Below are 3,972 nucleotides of genomic sequence, written 5' to 3'. Positions count from 1 at the left end.
AAATTATTATTGATTAAATGTTTTATAATATAAATATATATTTCTTGTTTTATTAAATGTTTAAATATTATGTTTTATTAAATTGTATAAAATATAAGTTGTTGTGTAATTATAAGTTTTTACTATTTTTTACAGGTTCGATAAAACAAGAATAACCTTGGCGTTGCAAATGAGATTAAGATGATTTTTGGACCTGTAGAAAGTTGATGTTAATATCTACAATATTGGTGGTAAGCATGAGATAAAAATCTTCTCAAAGTGGATCAAATTAAGCAACAAATAAAGTTACAAAAGAATTGATAGTTTTACCATGCTCTAGCATTTTGACCATATCTCTCAAATTACTTGGTCAAATGGTTAAAAAAAATAACAATTCAAACAACTCAGATATCTACATATTTTTTTTTATGTGGAGAAGAAATTCGGATGGGAAGATTTTCAAAAGTGATGTGTATTAATAATTAATTTCTCGGAACACCAATGAAGACTTATGTGTAAAAAATAATATTTTATTTGTGGTTGTCTCCCCAAATTTGGCTATAAATAGGGGTGCATTGTAATGTATTCAGATATCCCATTTTATGAACAAACCTTTGAGTTCATAATACTTCTCTCTTTGTTTTTCCTTTATGTCTTCATTTAAATATAATTAGCATGTTAAATTCATTTGAATAATGAGTAGCTAACTTCTCAAATTGAGATGAAAAGGTGAAACTCTTGGCATGATAATAAGGTTATTAAAAGGTAAGAATCTATGTTTTATATTATTTAATCATTATTTATTGTTTAAGTTATTTTTATTTCTTTAAATATTATTATACACTACTTATAAGGGGAGTTTTGATTTATTGTTGCTATATGTTACACTAAATTCTTGGAACCATTTAACTGTAACTTTGGTATTACCAACCATTTAAAGTGGATGCCTTGATTTATTATATATGATTATATCATAATTAATTTCTTGGAACCATTTAAATGTTAGTTTGGTATTACCAACCATTTAAAGTGGATGCCTTGATTTATTATATATGAATATATCATAATATTAATTTCTTGGTACCATTTAAATGTTTGTTTGGTTTTACCAACCATTTAAAGTGGATGCCTTGATTTATTATATATTAATATCATAATATTAATTTCTTGGTATCATTTAAATGTTTGTTTGGTTTTACCAACCATTTAAAGTGGGACCTTGATTTAGTGTTTACAAATATATATAGCACAATAAATAATTGACAACATTTACAAGTTTTGGTATATATATATACTTATAAGATAATAATAATAAATAATATAAATATGATTATTTAATATATATTGGAACCATTTTATTAAGTGGATTTCAATAATATTCATTAATGATAACTTTATTAAAATACCAAGAGTGGATCCTTTAATCTCAACTACTTAAATTAAAATTTGAACAATTAAAGATTCAAACCATTAAAAGAAAAAAAAAACAAAAAAATATTGTAGTGGACTTGTAATTACCTTAGCTTCCCTGTAGATACGATATTCGGACTCACGAAATTTTACTACTTGTGGACAACCTGCTATTGGGAGTGCAACAATCAAAGTCGCAACATTGCATCCATCTCAGCAACTACTTCAGTTGGCAATTGAATATTTTCTTCAGTTTCAGTTGTTGCTGTATCAGTTGGTAACTGATTGTTATCATTTTGCTCCACCAACTGATTATCAGTAAAAATTTCTTGTTCAACTGAGTGATCCAACACTTCTGGTTCTGGTGTTTGAAGGATATTTTTTTATGATTCTCTTCTTCAATATCATCCTCCAAACTGATATATGTAAAGCGATCAACTAGGTCTACTGGATCAGTTGGCTTATCAGTTAGCACAGATTTATCAAATACAACATGAATAGACTCTTCTACATTCAAAGTGCATTTGTTAAAAACTCCGTAAGCTTTTTCTAACTAATGAATACCCAAAAAATTCCCTCTGCAGATTTAGCATCAAAACTTTTAAATGATTTTTGTCATTGTCAAAAATAAAACATCTGTAGCTGAATATTTTAAAATAAGAAACCACACTTTTGCGTCCTTGCCAAATCTCATAACACTACCACAAAAATGACTTTTCGCAACGCGCAAATTTCTTTTCCACAGTGCACATTGCACGATGCACAATTGTAAGCTTTACGCCATTGCACGCCACAGATACTGATTATCCGTGGCGTACATGCGCATGATGTTAATACTGTTATCCGCGGCGTGCATTCGCACGCCGTTAATACTATTATCGTCGGCGCGCACATGCAAGCCGCAGATACTATTATCGATAATGCGCACGCAAGTTGCGGATAATATTATCTGCAGCGTGCAATGTACGCTGCTAATATTCATATCCGCAACATGCAAACAAATTCTGCATCGTTCGTTTGCAAGCCGATAAAATCAAATTCGTTATAAAAAATCAATCGAATAGACAAAAACGATAAACCAAAATTTTACAAAAAATTTAGTGCAACTTTACGTTTAACTAACACAAAATTAATAAAAGTCATTGTTTTTCTGTATATCAAAACAGAAAGTCTGAAAATCCAAACCAAGATACGGAATCTATAACAACTAGCTGGTACATATATAACAATGATTAAACTTTCAAAACATGCAAATCACTAAATATTTATCAATCACACAATACGACAAACTTAGATAACCATGCTACCGTGCTTCCTATAACGTCCTCGAGAAACTGCATTTCATCATTTGGTCGAATTAGGTCCACCTTCTCTACCAAAACCTTATCAACCCAAACTTTCCAACAAGATCTACCAAGAACAACGTGATGCACTTTTGTGTTTGGATCTGTGGATGCAATTCGGCCTTCTACAACAACTAATTCATCAGCACACCAATGAAACAGCTTACATTTAGTATTAGCACGGATATCTCCAAGACTCACATTCCTCAAATTTGACTGTAAATAAACAATAAAATATTATTGATTCAACCATGTCTATTTTAGTAACAATTTTGCGGTTTAAAAATACATAATTTAAAGATAATTACCTAAAAAACATGATCAAAATTACCATTTTTCTTGGCACCAATATCAATATCACCATTACTACCAACTTCATTCTCAATACCGCTACCAATGCCACCACTAGAAACCTAATTTACAATCAAATCGTGTCAAGCGATGTAATCATGATAATTCAAAAGCATTTAAGTGTGTATATATACCAAACATATTTTTTATATGTTGTTTACTTAATAACCTGTTCTTGCTGATTTTTTAGATTCATACTTTGTAAAAACATGGACCTCATTTCTTGCATTTCTAACTGATTTTGTTGCATTCGTTGTTGAAGGCTTTGTACCATAGTTTGAAGTTGTTGAACAGTTCCATTTTGTTTCACGGAAGCTCCAACTTTCGATGGTGTAACTCCGAAGCCCATTCCACGCACTCTACCCCGAGCTTTCTTGCCAAATACAAGGCTAATTGCATCATCAACAATGTTAGTTGTGTTTTGAGATTCAGGTGGACATTCTTGTATTTCTTTCTGAAAAAAGTTTTTATGAGGAAACGCGATAAAACCGAGAAGGGGAAAATTTTGTTTAATATTTTAATAATAAAATATTCATTTTATTACCATTTTCTCTCCAACAGCTTGAATACTAGGAGCTCATTGAAACTATTGTCTGTGTGACTGTAACGACCCATTACAGGCCCAGTGGACCGCCCATACGGCCCACTGCCCCGATCGACCCAAGGCTATCCCGATCTTGGGCTCCCTCAAACGGGCCTTTTCCCTCACGGGCTTTCCATAGGCCTCGTACGGGTTACTCATAGGATCTCCCCTCCCTACCAAGGGGTTTCTTTCGCCTCCCCAGGACTCGATCCCATGACCTATAGGATAAGTACATTGATATCAAGAGTCCTGGTACCAATTGAAAGGACTAGCTCAATTGGTACCAGGACTCTTGATATCAATGTA

At 31.9% G+C, this 3,972-nt stretch overlaps 1 protein-coding gene across 1 annotated transcript; it reads right to left on the bottom strand.

Annotated features, from left to right (window-relative positions):
- Positions 1 to 2,718: 2,718 nt before the first annotated feature.
- On the bottom strand, positions 2,719 to 3,650 carry LOC142535431 (uncharacterized). The gene is made up of 4 exons (XM_075641785.1): positions 3,628 to 3,650; positions 3,253 to 3,537; positions 3,041 to 3,145; positions 2,719 to 2,948 (listed from the first exon to the last, which is right to left on the bottom strand). Exons 1-3 carry the CDS (start codon positions 3,628 to 3,630, stop codon positions 3,041 to 3,043), a joined length of 393 nt encoding a protein of 130 aa, XP_075497900.1. The 5' UTR covers positions 3,631 to 3,650; the 3' UTR covers positions 2,719 to 2,948.
- Positions 3,651 to 3,972: the final 322 nt, after the last annotated feature.

The sequence above is a fragment of the Primulina tabacum genome, unplaced genomic scaffold (assembly GCF_025594145.1).
Source record: "Primulina tabacum isolate GXHZ01 unplaced genomic scaffold, ASM2559414v2 Contig1009, whole genome shotgun sequence".
In the NCBI taxonomy this organism is placed as follows: domain Eukaryota; kingdom Viridiplantae; phylum Streptophyta; class Magnoliopsida; order Lamiales; family Gesneriaceae; genus Primulina; species Primulina tabacum.
The sequence above is the reverse complement of the archived record's forward strand: the minus strand, read 5'-3'. Positions and strand labels throughout refer to the sequence as shown.

Bases quoted from the DNA above. Each gene is read 5' to 3' on its own strand.
- LOC142535431 (XM_075641785.1), bottom strand. The intron at 3,146-3,252 runs GTTATTAAGTAA...ATTGTAAATTAG, and splicing joins TAAAAAATCAGCAAGAACAG to GTTTCTAGTGGTGGCATTGG.